We start from the raw sequence: 19,660 nt of genomic DNA, 5'->3' as shown, positions 1-19,660 counted from the left end.
ATTCTTGAAATTAAAAAAGCAAAGAGACTAAATTTCAAATTTACAAAGAGTACAAAGACTTACAACATATTTTAATCATTTGTTATTACAAAAAATAATTACAAGTATAATTATATAATTATAATATTTGATTAATTAAATGTGTAATTAATACTAGATTATGACACGCTTGTAAGTGAAAAAAAATGTAACAAATTTATAAAAATTAACATAAAAATCAAATGTAACTTTGATTGAATTGATAAAATTTAGACGGTGAAAACTGCGATATCCTGAGTTCAAATCTTAGGCCACGTTTGGTTCGTTGTATTGGAATAGAGGCGTAATAGCAAATTAATTGTTTAGTTGAATGGAATAGAGGCGTAATAGCATTTTTGTGTTTGCTTGAATGGAATAGAGGTGTAATAGCATAATGGAAAAAAACTAAAATGACTAGAATACCCTTAGCATAAATTTGTTGGGTAAATGATTATTGTTATTGTTATTTAAATTTTAATAAGATTATTAACATCAGTAATAAATAATTTAATCATATTTAAACATAATTATTATTAAATATATTATAATTAAAATATATAATTTAATAAAATTCTTAATAATCAAAATTCTTATATGAATTTACTAAAATTATAATATATGATACTATAAAATATAATTTGAAATAATTAATATTAAATATATTTTAATTAAAATATATGATTTAATAAAATTTAAATTTATTATAACTAATAAATTTTCTTATATGAATTTGTATAATTTAAAATAATTATTATTAAATATAATTTAATAATAATATATAATTTCATAAAATTCATGATAATAAATTTTCTTATATGAATTTATATAATTTAAAATAATTATTATTAAATATAATTTAATAATGATATATAATTTCATAAAATTCTTGATAATAAATTTTCTTATATGAATTTATATAATTTAAAATAATTAATATTAAATATAATTTAATAATAAAATGTTCTTATATGAATTTACTAAAATCAAAATATAACTTGAGAATTACATTCTGCATCTTTTGTTTATCTTTTGTTGGTGACATCTTTTGTTTATTTATATCTATACTGATTGAGTTGATGTCACGATAATAGAAATATAGACTTTATAATAAGTATAGATGATATTTAATTTAGTCCTTTTTTAACTAAATATATTTGCATGTTTGAATTAAGTCTACATATGGTTCAAATATGCAATTGGTTCCAAAAATAAAAATATATCATGAAGAACGATATGCATTGGGTTCTCAAAAGTATATAACATGAAGAACAACATGCAATATAGGTTTTAAAAATGTTATCAATATGTAGAGAATCTCTCATCATCTTATTCGGCTATCCCGGTAATCTTCTTCGCTTTCTTTATCCTTTAAGAAGCCTAGAAACGCGAGGAATCCGAAAAGGAAGAATTCACCTGACCAGTTGCCCCCACCACCTCCCCCGCCACCTTCACCACCATCATCATCACGGGGAGGAAATCCTGAATCACCATCATCTAGCTGCGGTGACTTCTCCTTTGCTGCATTTCAATACATGATGTTAGCTACGCTTTCTTTAAAATTATATGGTGTTCAATCCAGTTGGATATATGATATATCCCACCATAGGTAAGGGAGTTCCTTAGGGCCAGGGATCTATCCCTGTCACCTGAAGGCTTAGGTGTTCATCACCAGGATTTTGCAAATAGCTACAACAAAGGCTATTCAAATAAGAACAAACCCTAAAAAATAAGGATATCAAGATACGAATATGTGTCAGATATGGAAATATTCAGTTTTCTTTAAGTTTTTCTATATATTTGAAGAATCCTTTAAGGATCATATCCCATACCGATGGCCAAACATGCATCCACACGGGTATCATACAAGGATCACATCCCATACCCATATCCTTATTTGACACTTTCCCCGAACCCAAGTAACATGGTTTTTTGTGTGGACATGTACATATACCATTTAATGTATTCTTGACAGAAACTATGATGAAAATTTTCACTTCAAATATTTTCCAACAAAATCTATTGTATAACTTTCTCAAAGAGGTTCTTTCATCGTCGAGCATGGGTGTTGAAACCAGATACTTTAAGAAAAATGAAGACTCTGACAGGGGTATAAAAAAGGGATACTTCAAGCAAAATGAAGAGTCGGAGAAACATAGCTCTGTATATTCTCTCAGTTGCAATATTTTTTGGTTTTCTTACCTTATTCTCTGAACTTTCTTCCTCAATGAGGTTCTTTTTTTATTTTTTGATTCTAGCTTTGCCCCTATGGCATGGACCTTGTGATGAATTAAAAAATTAAAGAAATATATAAAAATGGGTAAAATTACAATGAATCATTACTCCAAAGTTATAAACTAGTTATTCTAATACGATATTAAAATGCCAAGAGTGCAAAACAAATAATTTTCCAAGGATACCAGATCAGAAGGGACTTAAAAGGCCAACTAGACAGAGAAATTCAAGCAGATGCATTGCCGTATTTCATCATTGATATGTTGCATTTTGGATCATAATTCAAATTCAACTACAAATTATAGGTTAATATCCATCAGCATTAGATATTGCAGCATGCACAACTGCAGTAGGAGTTTGAAAGATTGCCCTCGATAGAAGGCAAGCCAGCCAAAAATGCTGACAAAGCAGGTGGTGTTGCTTTCAGTACTTCATCAAATGCCTTGGAGGATACACCGTCTATCATTGAAACTATGGGATTGGACAATGGGTTTGAAGCAGCACCAACAACTGTAGCCATGGGATTCGACAAATTGGGAGCAGCAAGAATTGCAGTAGTGGTGTTTCATGGAACTGTAGTTCCTACATTCAAACAAGTTTAGTCAGTTAAGTATCTAGCATTTCAATATGATTCAACAAGCATACAATTCAATGTTATAAAAGGTAAAAGCATAACATTTGCCACTCAAGTCATGTCAATTGCCGGAAGGTAAATGAGCAGAACTGCTAAAAGCTGGTGACCTTTAAAGCCATTATCAAGCCCAAAAGAACAGCAAAATAAAATAATTCGTTGTACATATCAGATATAGATTTTAAACATCCGACCCCAACCTCTCTCAAAACCCTGAAAAATATACGAAAGATTGCATTATTAGATAAAATTTCAACGTTTAAAACAATAAAACCCCATCAAAAGAAACTAAAAAACAAATGAACATGTAGGGATTAATAATTAACAACCCTATAGAGGCTAAAAGAACACAAAATAAACTGAAATAAAAATGACCCAATTATTTTTTTATGATTCTCAAGAGCAAAAACAACCTCAATAGGCATAATTAAATCCAAATTAAAATAACATCCATGGAATTCAATACAACAGAAATTAAAGGAGAAACAAAAAGAACTTGGAACCTTGAAGAAGGTGCTGGGTAGGAGAAAACTGGAGAAAGCAAAGGAAGATGCCGACTTTAAGAAAGGGATGAGAAGAACTGGGAAATGGAAACCCCACGTCTAGGAAGAAGGAGAAGAACAGGGCTCAAATAAAAATGCCTTAAAATCCTGCCGACTTTGAAGGCTGTTATTTTTGTAGAGATGTGGGCGTGTGGAGAACTATGAGAAACAGAGGGAGCAAATCGGCAGAAACTGTGAGAAACAAAGGGAGCAAATCAGCAGAAAAGAAAAGAAAAAAAATGGAGGGAGCAAATCGGGCGAAACAGAAGAGGCAAGGGGAACAGAAGAGGCAGAGGGTAAAACAGGGAGGGTAAAGTGAAGCAGTACCTAAACTGAGCAAAATGGACGGATTAGAAATCGGTGGATTTCACCGATTAGGTCAGTAACGGTTTAGCACCGTAATAATAATGCATTGAACCAAACAACGGATTAGAGGTGTAATAAGTAGGGCCCACCGATTAGGGGTGTATTGGCAACCAAACATGCTGTTAATATGTATATGTATTATTCTACATTTTATATAAATTATAAAAAGACAAAAATAGTCTTGAAATAATGTACGTTACTTTATAAAATCAATATGCTTTTAATAATTTCACCGTGTGTATTTATGCACATACAAATTCTCGATCTAAATTTTATTATGAATTTAAGTCTCATCACGTATAAACTTTATTCAAATTTATTTTAATCCAAATTTGAATATATTCCAATTAACTTTATAATAACATTTTAAATGTTTTTCATGTAAAACAAAACTCCAACTTAAAAATCTCAAGATCCGAATACTTTATATTTCAAAGTTAAAACAAACTCTCACGTAACTGTCAAATAAATGATATACAACTTTTTTTTTGTTAGTTGAATTATTTTGGAACAAGTTACCTTAAATATCAGGTCAGTGTGGCACAATGTGCAACTTTAGCTTAGGTGATTTAGAGTGAGTTTGGATGGACGATAGTTAGTCTAAAAATAATTGTGGCGATAAAATTAAATATTGTAAAAATACTGTAATGTAAGACAAAAAATAAGCTACATGCACCGTACCGCATCCCACCGCCCATCCAAACCTACCCTCTGTGTTTTTAGTTTGGGCTTGATTTATAGAGGTGTGGAACTAATATTCTTTTGGGTAAAGGTTCTGTATTAAGAATTTGATTACATTTTATTTTATTTATTCAAAAAATATGAGCAATTTAGTCCATATAGGTTAGATTAATGAGTAAACAGATTCTTTCGTTAAAAATTTCATGAATTCCTACTATTAAAAATTGGTTTATGTACGTTAACATGAAATATATGTAACACACCGTATGATACGGACACGTGCGAAATAGGATTAAAAATTGTCGCAAATTTGACCTAAGACTCTAAACCGAATTAGGCAAAACTTGGTGTTTGAAACAACCCGGAATGCAAACAATCAAGTCAGATCTAATAATGACAAGGGTAGCTATACATGCCCAAATTTACCCGGCCCACTAGAAAATAAAAAAATAGTCCAGTTCACATTACAATACTAGCCCAAATTAAAATTTAAAACCCAAATTACAAGTCCAAATCTAGACGGCCCAAAACATTAACTAAGTTTCAGTAAAACACAACTGAAACCCTAACCCTAATCCAAGGCGCCGCACCCTCTGCTGCCCATGTGCCTCCTCAGCGCGCACCACGCCCGAGGTCTGCCACGGCCAGCCAAGCCTTGCACCAAAACGGCAAGCCACTCCTCCGCCTTCACCAAAGACCTGCAAACAAACACGAAAGAAGAAACAAGCAGCAAGAACAGAGGAAGAAACAGTAATAGAAATAGAAAAAAAGTGTAAAATCGGCTGAAAAGGCCACAGAAAAATGAAAAAGAGAGGGGGATTTTCTTTGATTTTTCTTTTTCCTTTTCGGCAAGTGCCAAGTTTACTATAAAATAAGAAGAGTTTTCTCTTCTTTCATTTGGCTATGAACATTAAGGAAAATAGAAAACCAGAATAGATTTTTGGAGGTGACTTTTTTTCTTTTTTTTCATATTTGCGCTTCTGCTTGTTTAATTACAAAAAAGTAATTAGTTTTATTACCATTATTATTATTGTCATTATTGCTTTTATTTTTATTATTTGCCTTTATTGTTTATCCATTTACACTGTTTTTAGATTATGTTATATGTGTACATACCTATATACACTTACACTTTAATACATTCTATAATTTATATATATATACATTCATATTTTTATAGTATGTGTACGCATATAATTTTCCAAGTTTACTTACATATATATATATCTACTTAGATATATATTATTTATACTTTATACTTTAATATACGAATACACATATTTTATTTTTATGAATATATATACATATTTATCTTTTATTATTCTATGTATATAGCCGCATGTCTATATATATATATATATATATTTCTTAATTTTCATAAATATATACTTATATACTTTATATCTTATTTATTTATATATCCTTGTATACATATACTTTTATATACTTTATAATGCATACATGCACATAATATATATGTACGTTTTTATTTTTATAAAAATATATACATATACCTATCTTATATTTTATATATTTCATAACTTTATACATATACATAAATGTACACATACATTTTTACATATATTTTTACATACATAGATTTTTACATTTTCATAATTTTATGCACACACATATATCTTTTTACTTTTTTATATTCTTATTCATTTATTTATTTATTTCATTTTCATTATTGACTTGAATGAATGCTTTAACTTTATTTGCTTTCGTATGTTATTGATTTATACTTTGTATTTATCTTATTTTTGTTGCAATTGTTCGTATTATTTTTGCACTATTGTATTCAATATTGTCTTGTTGTGAGTATTAACATCGTGTTTTATTATTTCATATTAGATTAATTCATTTCATTGCGTAAATTATGATTTTTGAATAAGCAAAATCTCGTGTTTAGATTTGAGAATGCCGTACCTTAACTTACTGGGTCTCGATTTCCACAATAAATCTAAATACACGAATCTTTTCAAATTCAAGTTTTAAATAATCTCGGGATTAAAACAGGATTGCGTCCTAACTTACTGGTTGTGATCTCGCTTTCAAATCCGAGATAGCTAAAAGTACTTTTTGAATAAGCATTTTTCAGTCACGTATCGGGAATTCAAGACATTGTGTCCTATTTTTTTGGATATGGTTTTCTTTCTCGAATAACATGAAATATTTCCCTTTTCCTAAAAATTTTCAACGTTTTAATAAAAGGATCGTATTTTTAAAATTCTTCAAAGTTCTCAATTTTCGACATTAAGACATTAAGTAATCAACTAGGTACCAATTTTGGGAGTATCAAGGGTGCTAATCCTTCCTCGTGCGTAACCGACTCCCGAACCCGTTTTTCTAAATTTCGTGAACCAAACTTGTTGTTTTAATAAAATCAAACCGTTTATTAAAAACAACCACTTTCCAAGGTGATCCAATCACACCTCATAAAAAAGGATTGGTGGTGACTCCCATTTCATTTTTCAAAACCCAAGTTGACTCCGTTTTCATCCAAAAAATGGTGTCAACAGTAGCAAATGAAATCAAGTCAGTTATGGAAAGAACTTGTTCATAATGAATTCCATTTGAATTAAGGTTGCCAAGATGAGAAAATAGGTTAATAAGAACATATTTGAAAAAAAAGTATTAAATCGAATGAAAATTCCAGAAAATAGGTAAGGAAGGTGCGGCCAACAAAGAATGATGAAGATCCAATAAACTGGAGAATATTTGAACCGATTTTGTTGAGATAATAGGTGACCGATTCAGATTAGAACAAAGAAACAAAATCAGATTAGTTCTTGAATTAAAAGAATGAAAAGAGAAAATCAAAGAGTAAAGAAGAGAAGGGCGGCCAAAGAAGAGTTCAAGAATGAGTTTAATAGGGTTTATTGGAAGAAAAGAAACCGTTCTTGAACTCTAAGAAAGCCTCCAAACAAATCTAAAACAAAACAATCAAAACGATTTATTAGAATGAATTTTTAAGCCAAAACAAAATTATTTTATAATAAAAAAACCAACACTAGAAGAAAATAAAATAAGTATTTTTGAGTGTTTCTTAAGGAATAGTGATGGGAGAACGTCATTTTTGGCTGTTCATGACATGAAATTGAATCAAATAAAGATTAAAATGAAAACAAGAAGAATCGAACAGAAACCTAAACAAAAGAAAGAAGAAAGCAAGAAGAAGATGAAAATGGCATGATAGGTATATTAAGGAGTCTTGAAATTGAAGAAATCACGGCACTCTTCAAATGACCCTTATCTCCCCTCCAATTGATTCCCACAATCTAAAAGATTGGTAAAACTTCTAAAAAAAAATTCAAGAACAATTCTTGGAGAGATAAACTCAAAGAATATTTATTTAAACAAAAGATGAATAATATAATAACATTTGGGGGGAGGGACACCTTGGGCTTGTGGACACCCAAATGGGTCGATTTTCAAAAACTTGAAATTGTGATTCGTTCGCTACCAAAATTGGCTCGTTCAAGCTCGACAGTGTGATCCATCGCGCATTGGCTTCAAGAATTAGTTTCTGGGACCAAGAATTCCAATATTTAAAATATTGATTTTCTTGATTATATCCCAAAAAAGTAAAATTTGATCAAGTTTCGGTTTCTTGATTTTTTTGAAAATAATAAAGTGAATCTTGATTTTCTTTTCTCCTCGTATGCGCTTCTAAGTTCTTTGTAACAAAGTCTTGGGCAATCTCATTCAATCTTGGTTTGATCTACTTTTTTTTTAATCTTGTTATTGGGCCTTGAGGTAAAAAAAAAAAGCTCATTGCATCCATGGGTCTAGAATTGGACATTGAGGCTTGCATCACCATGTGTCACTATTTGGTTATTTCGTTAGTCATGTCAAATTTTAATAGTACAAATAAATAAATTTTTTAACAGAAATGGTCAAATTGCTTGTTGATCTAACATGCAAAGATTAATTTGTTCATTTTTTAGTTAAGGGAGTAAAATACAATCTAACTCCTAGTATAAGTCCTTTATGGTATTTTTACCCATTTTTTCTATAACGTCGATTACATCACACTTAATTTTTACAACTCGTATGTATATATATTATTTATGTAAATTAATAGTTTATATTCATATATTCATATCGTGATATAATTTTTATTTATTTTCACATTTCTTATTTATGCCACATATTTATCCTGAGCTCCACGGACCAAAAAATCCAATTTTAAATAAATATTTCCCAATAAAATTATTATGGAGGCTCCAATAATAAGAGTCAGATTGCATTTTGTCCCGTTTATTAAAAAATAGGTAAATTAGTCTCTGTACATTAGATAAAAAAGCAAAGCAGTCCTTCTGTTAAAAATTTCATCCATATTTACTCTTAAAAACTGGTTTTCGTATATTAGTATGATGTACATGTGGCACACCACGTGTCACTAACTAGTTATTTCTTAGGTATGTCGGTTTTTAACCGTACAAATAACTTAAAACATAAGGCAAACACAAAAATCATTTTTTAAACAATTGAATTATTCTGAAAAACTATATCAAATATAATACAATACAAATATACATAAAACTTATTTTTAATTTAATCTTTTAATTTAATCACTAGGACAAACTATATAAAAAGTAAAATACAATATGGAAATAATATAAATACGACATGCATACACAATGTGTAAATATATATATATATATATAACAAATAATTTTTTTGGTAAATTACAAGAGAGTAAAGCCCTAATAACAATATGACTATCACGACTCAAATTTAGGCCACACTTGAGGCGATGAACACGATCAGATCAACACATGGAGTTTAATAGATACCAAATATTTAACATGTGAAAGTTATATATAAGTTTATGTATTCTAACATATGATTATAATTATAACAAAAACATGAATATAATATAAATATATTAAAAATATGGAAGAAGAAAAAATATGAACACAAGTTAAAATGGAATGAAAAGAAACTTGATATAAAATTAAAAAATGAATTGAATAACTAAAACAAATAATCTCGAAAAAGAATAACATTACAAGGTAATTTTTGTACCCTATTTTTTAATAAAATATTTGGTGTATTTGATATATTATATTTTTTAAATTTATTTTTATATAAAAAAATTTGATGTCTATATTTTTCATTTGTGTTATGTATTGCAAGAAAATATCAAAATCTCCTTTGCTTTTTATTCTCTTCTTGTTTTTCCTCTTATGATGTCTTCAATACGCAATCGTCGTCAAAGGAAGCTCTCGCAATTTGTTTTCAGGTCTTTTGATAACAACTTAGCTCTCGAATCGTACAACGCAACAGAGATTAACAACCCTTCACCTTCCACTCAAGCACTGCCATCCAAGGTGGCTCGTGTCCCAACTCCTCCTCCGCCTGCAACTTCGACACCAATTGGGGCGTCCAAAAATGTTTCGGTGAAGACCAAAGACGGTGAGGAAGCCAAAAATGCTAAAGCTTGAAGTAGTGTTGTTTGATTATTTGATTTATGTTATGTTGAAGCTTTTCATGCATTAAAAAAAAAAACGAAACTTGCCCTTCGTTTTGATGATAAAATCCTTAAATAATTATAAATAAAATTTTTAATTATTCAAATATTGATTTTTGCCCCTTGTTGTTTTGTCTTAGTTTTAAATTTAGCACATGTAATAAATATATATATTCGACTAGAATTTAATTCAACCGATTTATCTATAAGTTAGGTTGATAATCCAATCCAATAATTTTAAATTGAATTGAATTAAAAAAAAAGAATCACACTTAAATTTAATTCGATCCATAATTTTTTCAGATCAAATTGTTTTTTTAGTACATTTTAGTTAGGCACGAGCATATGATTCAGCAAATTAGATTAAATAAAAAGTCATTTAGATGTTATTAATTCGATCGATCTATAAACAATTTATTTAGATTAATTAGTTAATCTGCACTAGATACGGTTATAGATTCGATTAATCATTTAGCTCGACATATTCCATTTGAATTGATTCAAGACTCGAATTTAATTTGATGAATTCATAAATAATTTTATTTAAAATCAGTTTGTTCACCTAAATTTTCTCTTCTTTTTCCCTCTATTTTGTCTATATTTTAATAGATACGTTGTTTGATTGGATTAATCATCCCATCTAACATGCCGACAAATTTGGTTTAAATCGGATAAAATAATTAAATTATTTGTAGTCAAATTTAACTCGACCGATTCATATACAATTTTATTCACCTATATTTTCTTTTAATAAGATACGTCGATCGATTAGATTAATCATGTTATGCAATATTCCGACAAATTTAATTTAAACCGGATCAAATAAAAAAATTTATGTGTATTCAAGCTTAACTCAATCTTCTATAAACATTTTTATTTTGGGTGCATAAATCCACCTAATTTCCCAAAAAAAATTCATATTTGTGTATATAATCCATGAATAAATTTGGGTAATAATGTGCTTACTATTAAATATGCAAAAACCTCACTTTTGACAAAATAATTACAATTTCAAGCTATGTGTGAATATTAAAAAAAATATTATTATCTTTTTTATTTTTCTTTATTTTTCTAAGTATCTATCGGAGCGAGCCCAGTAATTAATCCTCCGCATTCTATAGGCTCGTTAATAGAATAGATGTTGACCATGATTTTTTTTTGGTGAAAAAAATAGCATAACTAAACTAATTACAAAAACTAGACTATCCCCTCCGACGGGAAAGTCTTAAACAAAAGTAAATTATGTGATATATGTTGGACCAATTTGACCAAGCAGTCAGCTTCTTTATTATCCTTTTTAGAAATGTGTCTAATGTTCCACTGTCTAAACCGGGATAACATCTGATGGATCTTCCAAATCAAGAAAGAATTGGACCCTTTTGGAGGATTCACCTGGATGATTGCCTCAAAACCGTCAGACTGAATAAGCACCTTGTCATATCCTTACTCAATAAGAAGACTCAAACCGTCCAAAATACCCCACAATTCCACATCAAAAACAAAAAATTAATGGACAACTAGGATTTACTAAAACAAAAAAGGGAAATAAAGGTGACAATTTATAGCAATTATTTTTAATTACAATTGGAGACCAAATCCTTAACAACAACGTAATTAACGCGACTCGAATCCAGATCACACCTAGGGTGGTGAACACCCTGACCATCAAGCCAACACACGGGATTCTCATACCATCTTTTTTAAATATTCGCATTTGAATTTAAAATTCTGTTAAATATTTTTATTACATTTATAAAAAAATAGGTGTCATTTTGTTAGAAACTTTAAATATATGGATAGAGTTAAAAACAACATCAAATAATTATAAAATATATATTTTTGGGTAAACTATCGAAATAGTCGTTTTTGTTTCTCTCGGTCATCTTTTAGTTACTTATGTTCGAAATGTTACGTTTTAGTCACTTACGTTATCATGTTGTAACATTTTAGTCACCGAACGTTAATTGTCGTTAACGGTGTAAGGGTAAGCTGACGTGGCACGTTAAATCATCATTTTAAATGGAAATTTTAGGTTAAATTATACAATTAGTCCCTATATTTTTTTCGTTTTGAGCAATTTAATTTTGTTCATTTTATGTTAAAAGAGATGGAGGAGGAAGGAAAATAGAGGGATAAGTAGAAGATAATGGAAAATAAAGAAAAAAAATTAAAAGAACATAAAAGAAAAAAATATGGGGACTAATTGTGTAATTTAACCTAAAAATTTTGTTTGAAATGATTATTTAACGTACCACATCAGCTTACCGTTACACCGTTAATAGCAATTAATGACTCAATGACTAAAATGTTACAATATATTAACGTAAATAACTAAAATATAACTTGAGAAAAATAAAAGTGACTATTTTAACAATTTACCCTATATTTTTTAAGCAAAGCCAAGTAATAATGATAATATGATTACTTGCAAACAATAATCAATGACATAATTTGCAGTAAAACAAGTTGTTGCAAAGTAATTTTAAGAAAAAAAAGTGAAAGGTGAGATGTGTTTATTATAACGTGTTGTGAATTTAAAGATAAGTAGAGGATGGAATGTTACATTCACCATCTACGCATTCAACATATTTACGAAAAGAGTACAAATACAATTTAATGAAAAGGGTTAGAATTTTATAGGTGAATATAGATGTGATCAAATTAGTCCCTCTATTATTAAACGGATCAGTTTAATTTCGGTACTGTTAAAAAGAATTAAATACGGTTAAATTGAAACAAAGTTAACATTTTAAAGTTTTCATGGTTTTGTAAATTAAATTTTTGGTTTTGGAATTAAATTGTAGTTGAAAAAAAAATTCAAGACATTTTTATACAGTAAATGTTAACTCTGTTGTAATTTAGATTTATTTGATTCTTTTAAATAGTATAAGGACTAAATTGATCCATTTAATAACAAAGGGATTAATTTGATTTAGCCGTTATAATTATATTTATACAATGAACTTTTTTTCTTATAATTACGGGTGCCTTCGTTCGTTTTACAATCTAAGCTTAACCTTATTTAGGCCGAGGGTGCTATTCAGGTAAGACTCTTCTAACGATAATAATTCCAAAATTCAGACCTCTATTATAGGAACTTAATCAAATTAGTTCTTTTACTATTAAATGGATCAATTTAATCCCTATGCCATTAAAAAGAATCTAATAAGGCTAAACCGGAACAGAGTTAACATTTATTGTTTAAAAAATATCATTTATTGTCTAATAGAGTAATAATTTTAAACTTTTTATGGATCTATAAATTAAATCTTTTATTTAAAATTGAAGTGTGATTGAAAAAAAAATTAAGACATTTATTATACAATAAATGTTAATTTTGGTACAATTTAGACTTATTTAATTATTTTTAATAGTATATGGACTAAATTAATTCATTTAACAATAGAGATACTAATTTAATCCAATCCCTATAATATATGAACCTCCCAAATACTATAATTTTATATTAAGTCTCGATTAAATCTAAAAATTAAATTCCTAAATCGAAATAAAATTCTCCTAAATAATTTTTTTTAGATCCACATAACTTGAAAACGAGACTTTACTTAAAAAACATCGAATTTAGTTTAATTTAGTCACATCATGACATCACGAAATTTGTTGATTGGACAAAGGATTTGTTTGGTAAGAGCAACAAGTTCCAAATCTAAGATAACCAATGTCATGATATTGCTTTACTTTTACGACTAAGTTTTCAATACCATTCCTATATAATTTGTTCACACTCTGCTTTGGATTTCCCAATTTGTTCTGCCATATTATTATTATTTAATTATTTTGTATTTTTATTGTATCTTCTTTTTAACATAAACTAATGTTTAAAATTACTCAAAGTTTTTTTTTAACCTATAAATAGGAGGACAATACATTTCAGCGCATTCGAACTCGCGTCCTCTTACACTGGTAATAATGTTCATATCAGTTAAGCTAATACTCAATTGACTAATTATCTCATTTTATAAGTGCAAAATAAGAATTAAATAATACATATAAAATTTATTATATATAAATCTATAAACGTAATAGGAAAAAAAGTGGCTCACCTAATCCGTATAAATTCTCATTTCTAATTATTATTTGTATTATATATTTATATGAAATTTGGTATTTATATTATATATAATGTATACCAATTTAATCAAATAAATTGCTTAGAAGTCTTTATTTAATAAAAGATTGAATATTTAGAATAATATTTTTTTAATTATTTTTATGTGAAATATTTAAATAAAATTTAATCATAAATACTTTACTATTTTAACAATAACTCAATTGTGGATTAGTTTTTATATAAATATGATTTTAATATTACATTTTTCGCTCACGGTGCAACATAAATTAGCATCAATAATTCATATTATAATTAAACTAGTGGTTTTGTTGAGATATCATTATGTCGGTTTCATGGTTCATGAAAGTTAGTCTTTCCTGAATTTGTGATTGATTTTTTCAATAATATCATATCTAATGTTTGAATCCAATTTCTTTATCTGAAAATGTAGTATGCCTTACCACTGCACCAACACTTGTTGGTTCTAGGCTACTGTACTAGTGTTTAATTGCATTTTACTCTCTCTATTTAAAAATAGGAAAAAATTAGTCTCGGTATATTAGATCAAATAGTGAATTGATCATTTTTGTTAAGAATTTTATCAATTTTTATTATTAAAAATTGATATAACTAATAAAATAACTAAACAGTGACACGTAAGTTTTACTAATTTTAATTTACTAATTTAGTGAATAATGCCTAATTTACTAATTTTTGAAATAAAGAAGATAAATATTATGCATACATGCATATATTTCTGCTCTCGGGTTCTCACTTCTTACTCTCTCCATAATCATGAAGGAACTTGGGCACTCACCTTCTCCTCTCTAATACTTTCGCCCTTTTTCTTGTCTCTGTTTTTCTTTTTTTTTATTCAGCTCCAAATCAGAGAAGGAAACTTATTTATTTTGAATTTTTTAAGGAAAGGAAAAAGAACCAGGCCAGTAATGGAGAAAAAGCAAGGTTTTCTCTCAGCTCTCAAAGAAGATATAGTTCGCGGGCTTTCACCTTCCCGCTCGCGGTCCAACAGCCCTGCAAGACCCCTTTCACTCATGTCCACTACGTTACGTGGAAACAAAGACAACCACCATGGCGGTGCTCACGTGGTGAAACCGGAACCGTTGATGGCGAGATCCGGGACTGTAAGGCCAGTCGGTGAAGCGTTATCTCCTCTCATGGAAGGTCCGGAGCCGGACCGAGGGAAATCCGGGGATCCGAAGTGGGTTGGGTCGGTGATAGGACAATGGGTTAAAGGACAGTTTTGTACTTCCACGAACCACAGAAGGTCTAATCTAAGGCTGTTGCTTGGAATCATGGGCGCCCCTTTAGCTCCAATTCATGTTAGCTCCAATGATCCTTTGCCTCACTTGAGCATCAAAGATACTTCCATTGTTAGTCCTCCTTTTATTCTTTCTCTTTTTAATTACCTGTTTAATGCAAAAAATCATGTAGAAATATACAATTTTCTTGGGTTCCGAACAGATGGATACAAAAGATATTGTTAGAACTTAGAATTTCAGGCGCAAAAACAGGGTTTTAACGGCTGCAGGGATCATTATTAGGGTTTATTCCTTGCTGTATTTCAAGTGCTAAAATGCTGTCACTTTTCCCATTATTAATTTTTCTTTTTTCTATTCTTTTTCCATTGATTGCGGTATGGTGTGCAGGAAACTTCCTCTGCTCACTACATATTGCAGCAGTATATAGCTGCCACTGGGGTTCAAAAGTTACAAAGCTCCATTAAGAATGCGTATGCAATGGGAAAGCTCAAAATGATAGCTTGTGAATACGAAACCGCCACGAGAATTGTTAAGAGCTGTAATGTCTCTAGAGGTGCCGAGTCCGGTTGGTTTGTACTCTGGCAAATGAATCCGGACATGTGGTATGTCGAACTTGCGGTCAGTGGCTGCAAGGTTCATGCTGGTTGTAATGGGAACCTTGTATGGAGGTATACACCTTGGCTTGGTGCACACACCGCAAAGGGGCCGGTTAGACCCTTGCGTCGTGCACTTCAGGTGAGAAATTTCCTCCCTTTATTCGATTGTTGATCGTTGGCTGCTTCTCAGTTTTCTGATATTCCTGCTTTAGGGTCTTGACCCTAGAACTACAGCTATCATGTTTGCTAATGCAAGATGCATAGGAGAAAAAAATATTAATGGTGAAGATTGCTTCATCCTCAAGCTATGTGCCGGTCCTCGGACACTCAAGGCAAGAAGTGAAGGCCCTGCAGAGATCATAAGGCATGTTTTATTTGGCTACTTCAGTCAGAAGACTGGACTACTTGTTCAAATGGAAGATTCACATTTAACTCGCGTTCAATCTACTGGCGGTGATACGGTTTATTGGGAAACTACAATCAATACTTTTCTCGAAGATTACCATCCTGTCGAAGGTATCGTGATAGCACATTCTGGACATACCGTCGTTACACTTTTCAGGTTCGGAGAAGTTGCAATGAACCATACGAAAACAAAGATGGAAGAAACTTGGACGATCGAAGAGGTTGCCTTTAACATACCAGGCCTTTCTGTTGATTGTTTTATCCCCCCAAGTGATTTATCCATCACTGAAACCTGTGAATTCCCTCAGGATGAAAGGGGAGAGAACGCAATCCACCTTTAGAAGAAGCGCAGAATGGCGGCACTGACATCATGATTCGGAGAACGGATGTATGATAAACCATAGATAGAATCATCACATGTTGGCAATGGTTCATATTGGTAGCTACTGCATTTGAGTAAAACCCCTCAGAAGTTACAAGGTACAAATCATTTTTCATACGTTACTTTAAGCCTATTAATCTCAAATTTGAGCATCTTCATTCACAGGTTTCCAAATATTTATGGATTTGTGATCCTCTGTGAGAATTTTTTTTGAATACAAGGCATGGTAAATGAGGTGGAATTAACTAGTTTTATTGCCTCGCCTGCTGTAAAATGTGTTAAATGATTGCTGTATGGTTGCAGTTTCATAGTGCTGGTGAAAGTAAAATGTAAATACAAAATATAGTTTTTTTCATCAGTCACATATTTCTTGAATTGTCTCTTTGAATGAAGCGTTTGGAATTTCATTGTTTTTTCAATCTGTGAATGGCCAAGATTATTTGCATAGTTGTATTGAAGTATATCTTCTCTTAATGTTTCATTTTCCCCGGGTTTCATGAATATTTTATAAACCTTATCGGTGCGGAGGGTAAAAGTATTATGGAAGTCCCTATATTATGAGTCAAATTGTATTTTATTCTCTTTACTTAAAAAATGGATAAAGTAATCTCTATATGTAAGATCAAAGAGCAAACTGTTAAAAATTTCATCACTTCTACTATTAAAAATCGGTTGTGGTTGACGGAATAACCGTGTGTACTTCATGCTAACATATAGGAATTAGTTTTTAACAATAAAAATAGATAAAAATTTTAATAGATTGATTAATTTACTATTTAATTTAATATATAAAGACTAATTTACTCATTTTTTAAATTAAAGAGACAAAATACAATTAGCCTCGTTTCTTGTAATTTGTCCATGATCCCTAAGTCCCGCCATAGCCAACAGCCCTAGTGAACCTCAACGTTTTGTGTACCATTTGTACCTTGTTCCTTGACCGTGTTCCCTGCCTCCATGGCTAAGATAAAATTTCATTTCATTCCAGACAAATTAGAAGTTATGATTAATAGCTTAGGGAGAAAAATAAAATAAAATTTTATTTACATTAAAATAATAATTAATTTTCAATTATCATCCGTTTATATATTTGAGATTGTATAATAATGATTAAATTTAAATTTAAATTTTTATACTTTATTTTTTTATATAATTTGTTAGTTCAACTTTTATAATATTATTAATTATACTAAATATTTTATTCTAGTTAAAATGTTGACGTGAATTTTAAAATGTATTAATATCATTAAATTTTTTTGTCACATGATTTATTTTGTTTTTGAAATAAAGGGAGAATTTTTTTTATTAGTTTCAAAATGTCAAATAATGAATTATTGATTTGGGAGTTTTTCTTAGCTAAATTCAAGAAAAAGTACATTGGTGCTATCTATTTAGAAAAGAGGAGGGCAGAGTTTTTGTATCTTCAGCAGAATGATATGACTGTTGTTGAGTATGAGAGAGAGTTTATACGACTCAGCTGGTATGCCAAAGAATTGGTATCTATAGAAGCAGATAAGTGCGCAAGATTTGAGCGTGGCCTCAATAATGGGATTAGGGTACCCCTTGCAGCTTTGAATATTCAAGAGTTTTCTACCTTAGTGGAGAGAGCTTTGAAAGTAGAGCAAGTTAAGCAAGAAGAGCAGAAAAGAAAGAATTGGAGCCAGATTAAGCGAGGTCAGGGACAGACTAGTTATGCATCATTTCCAGCTACCAAAAGGCTAGGGATTCTCAGGGTCAATCATATTCTACACCAATTCACACTCAAAGGCATGGTCAGAGGCTGAGTCAGGGTTGAGTAGCTAGGTCCGTACAGCAGGTGACATCTGTGGCCAGTACAGGAAGGTTAGTGAGAAGATCATCTCAGTCGATTTGTGAGCACTGCAACAATAGCCACTCTGGGGAGTGTTGGAGAGTTACAGGAGCATGCTTTGGGTGTGGCTCCAAAGATCACCTCTTCAAAGATTGTGCTAAGAAGATAGCCAGTAACCCTACACAAACAGAGAGATCTGCCCCCACTTCTCAAAGAAATAGAAAGTTTATTAGGAATGGCAATGCTGGGAGTAGTCAGAGAGCTAAGAAAGAGATTCCGATTAAATCAAGTACTCTGGTACCAGAACGATGCTATTGTATTAAGCCACAAGAGGAGCAGGATGTACCTGACGTTATTATTGATACTTTCTCTTTACTTGACTCTTGTGTGCATGCATTGATAGACTCAGGGTACACACACTCTTACATATGCACTTCTATCGTAAAAGAGAAAGGCTTTCAATTAGATTTTACTGAAAATAATACGATAGTTAGCAACCCATTTGGCCAAAGCACAACAGCCAATACGGTTTATAGAGATTGTCCTTTAAAAGTGCAAGAGCATGAGTTCTTACAAAACAACAAAACAAACTATCCCCACACATTCATTCATAATATATGGTGTTATTCGAACCAATTACCTAGATAAAAAATTAATTAATATATAAAAAAATTAAAAGTTGAGATAAGAAATAAATTATTTATAAAATTTTAATTAATTAAATAATTATATTGGATTAGCTACCACTAATAATTTAATCACTAATAGGATTGATGGTAGGACTAAGAAAAATGTAGCTAGTTCCCAATGAATCAAAGTCTACTTCTTACATCCCATGGATCTCAACTCTCAAAGCTACTCCAAAGCAAATAAAGGGAACCCATAAATGGTGGACCTAATGGTTTAACTTCATCTATAAGTCTTTATGACTATAACCAACTAAAGTCATTATCATTCTTAATCATTTCTTTCCACATGCATGCTCTCCAATTTTGGACACACTTTTTCTACCGTAAGTAATTCACATTATAATTACACTTCCAATCCTAAGTTGCTTAAGAAATCAGTTTTCCCTTCCTCCCAATGTTATAAGATGTTACATTTTTAATTTAATTGTTCAGATCGTGAATTCAATTATCAATTTTTAAATTTTTTATTATCTTTTC

The 19,660-nt window shown here is 30.3% G+C and overlaps 1 protein-coding gene and 1 long non-coding RNA gene across 5 annotated transcripts; one reads left to right on the top strand and one right to left on the bottom strand.

Annotated features, from left to right (window-relative positions):
• Positions 1-1,223: 1,223 nt before the first annotated feature.
• On the bottom strand, positions 1,224-3,752 carry LOC107908184 (uncharacterized). The gene is made up of 3 exons (XR_001686927.2): positions 3,385-3,752; positions 1,620-1,737; positions 1,224-1,536 (listed from the first exon to the last, which is right to left on the bottom strand). It is a non-coding gene; the product is annotated as an uncharacterized lncRNA (long non-coding RNA).
• An 11,026-nt stretch (positions 3,753-14,778) lies between these two features.
• On the top strand, positions 14,779-17,131 carry LOC107908861 (uncharacterized). 4 transcript variants are annotated; one of them, XR_005910574.1, is made up of 5 exons: positions 14,779-15,412; positions 15,689-16,036; positions 16,110-16,523; positions 16,611-16,782; positions 16,850-17,131. XR_005910574.1 is itself a non-coding variant. In XM_016836145.2 (4 exons), the coding sequence occupies exons 1-4, from the start codon at positions 14,969-14,971 to the stop codon at positions 16,641-16,643; spliced, it is 1,239 nt and encodes a 412-aa protein (XP_016691634.1). In that variant the 5' UTR covers positions 14,779-14,968; the 3' UTR covers positions 16,644-17,131. The 4 variants fall into 4 exon arrangements, 2 of the variants coding, with proteins under 2 accessions (XP_016691634.1, XP_016691633.1); XR_001687116.2 differs by having other exon boundaries at positions 16,110-16,782; XM_016836145.2 differs by having other exon boundaries at positions 16,611-17,131.
• The last annotated feature ends 2,529 nt before the right edge of the window (positions 17,132-19,660 follow it).

Source organism: Gossypium hirsutum, chromosome D02 (assembly GCF_007990345.1).
Source record: "Gossypium hirsutum isolate 1008001.06 chromosome D02, Gossypium_hirsutum_v2.1, whole genome shotgun sequence".
Taxonomy (NCBI): domain Eukaryota; kingdom Viridiplantae; phylum Streptophyta; class Magnoliopsida; order Malvales; family Malvaceae; genus Gossypium; species Gossypium hirsutum.
The sequence above is the reverse complement of the archived record's forward strand: the minus strand, read 5'-3'. Positions and strand labels throughout refer to the sequence as shown.

Excerpts from the sequence above, each read along its gene's own strand:
- LOC107908861 (XM_016836144.2), top strand. The coding sequence starts at position 14,969 with ATGGAGAAAAAGCAAGGTTTTCTCTCAGCTCTCAAAGAAGATATAGTT. Across the intron at positions 15,413-15,688 it reads GCATCAAAGATACTTCCATT|GAAACTTCCTCTGCTCACTA; the intron begins GTTAGTCCTCCT and ends TATGGTGTGCAG. Across the intron at positions 16,037-16,109 it reads CCTTGCGTCGTGCACTTCAG|GGTCTTGACCCTAGAACTAC; the intron begins GTGAGAAATTTC and ends TTCCTGCTTTAG.